This window comes from Varanus komodoensis, unplaced genomic scaffold (assembly GCF_004798865.1).
Source record: "Varanus komodoensis strain SLA01 unplaced genomic scaffold, ASM479886v1 scaffold2886, whole genome shotgun sequence".
NCBI lineage: Eukaryota > Metazoa > Chordata > Lepidosauria > Squamata > Varanidae > Varanus > Varanus komodoensis.
The window spans coordinates 39,762-40,974 of NW_025335741.1; the positions used below are offsets into that span (position 1 = coordinate 39,762).

General features: G+C 62.7%; 1 protein-coding gene across 2 annotated transcripts in view; it reads right to left on the reverse strand.

Moving 5' to 3' along the window:
- The window catches only part of LOC123025747 (BOLA class I histocompatibility antigen, alpha chain BL3-7-like), a 21,174-nt gene extending 20,644 nt beyond the window's left edge, over positions 1 to 530 (reverse strand). The window contains exon 1 of one of the 2 annotated variants that reach the window (XM_044434689.1): positions 397 to 526. In XM_044434689.1, the coding sequence (XP_044290624.1) occupies positions 397 to 497 (101 nt within the window). In that variant the 5' untranslated portion in view covers positions 498 to 526. Of the gene's footprint in view, positions 1 to 241 lie in introns of both variants that reach the window. The other variant, XM_044434692.1, reaches the window with a different exon arrangement.
- Between the last annotated feature and the right edge of the window lie 683 nt (positions 531 to 1,213).

Here is a 1,213-nt window from a genome sequence, read left to right on the forward strand (position 1 = left end):
CCCGAACCTGGTTATCCTTGCTGCAGCTGCTATCGAGGCTTCCTGGCAGTACTCTGATACTTTTTGACTTCTGGGCAGGATGTAGAGAGTGAAAATCTGGGAGGGGCATTCAAACGAAGAGCTCCCCCCCAGTGAGGGCTGAAGTGGTACGCTCCTGCCCTCTTCCAGCTCTTCTGCCCAGTGATGAACAAGGGGAGGGGAGAAGGACTGCCCCCCAAGGCCCCTCTGTCTCCCCACACACCTGTCCTTTGCAGGGTCTCCTTGCTGTAGTCCAGGGATCTCTGCAGCAACTCAATGCAGGTCTTCTCCAGGTAGGCCTTGAATCCCTGAGCAATGGCAGGGTCTTTCTCCCACTTCTGCTTGGTGAGCTGCGCTTTGAAGTCGGCCGCCGTCCACCTGAGGGTCTCCTTGTCCAGGCTGATGTAGTCCCTCCCGTCGTAGCCGAACTGCATGTACCCTCCTTTGCTCCCATCGCTCCTCAGCTCACAGCCGTACATCCACTGCAGGGTGTGGAGCCCTGGAAGAGACAGGCAGGAGACGGGGGGCAGTCAGATGGGGCTGCTCCCTCCCGTTGCCCTTCCACCGGGGTTCTCTGCCCCGGTCCATGTACATTGTGGAAGACAAACCCAAGCGAGTGAGTGAGCTCTGCCGGGCCTCCTGCTGGGTCAGTGTGTGGAGGCATGGCGGCAAGTCGGTCAGCCTCTGCTCTGCAGATCCCGGAAGCATCTTGGCCATGAATGGGGGGGGGGCCTTCCACAAGGAGGCCCTGCCTGCCTGGGATGCCTCCCTTTCTGCCCCTCTCTGCTCTCTGTGGAAATGGAAAGCGCACAAGCAGCAGTGGGGCAACGTGGGGTCACAAGAGGAAGTGGACGGGGCCCCCTGCACAGGGGGGCTGCTGGAGCTGGAAGCGGGGGGCAGCTGCAACACCCCAAACCGGTCCCAAGGCCCTTCCTGAGCAGGGGACCAGCAGCGCCACCTCTTCCCCCCACCCCCCAGCTCCAGGGTTACAACAACCGGGCGAAGAGGGCCAAAGCAACCCGGCTGCCTCGGCTTCCTTGGTGCCCCCCCCCCCAGCATGCGTGAGCCAGTAAGCAGCGGGCGGCTCCCCGGGAAGAGCCAGTTTGGGGTGGCGGGGAGCATGCTGGACTGGGGAGGTGGAGGACCCGGGTTCGAGCCCCCACTCGGCCCTGACATGCACACGTCGACCTTGGGA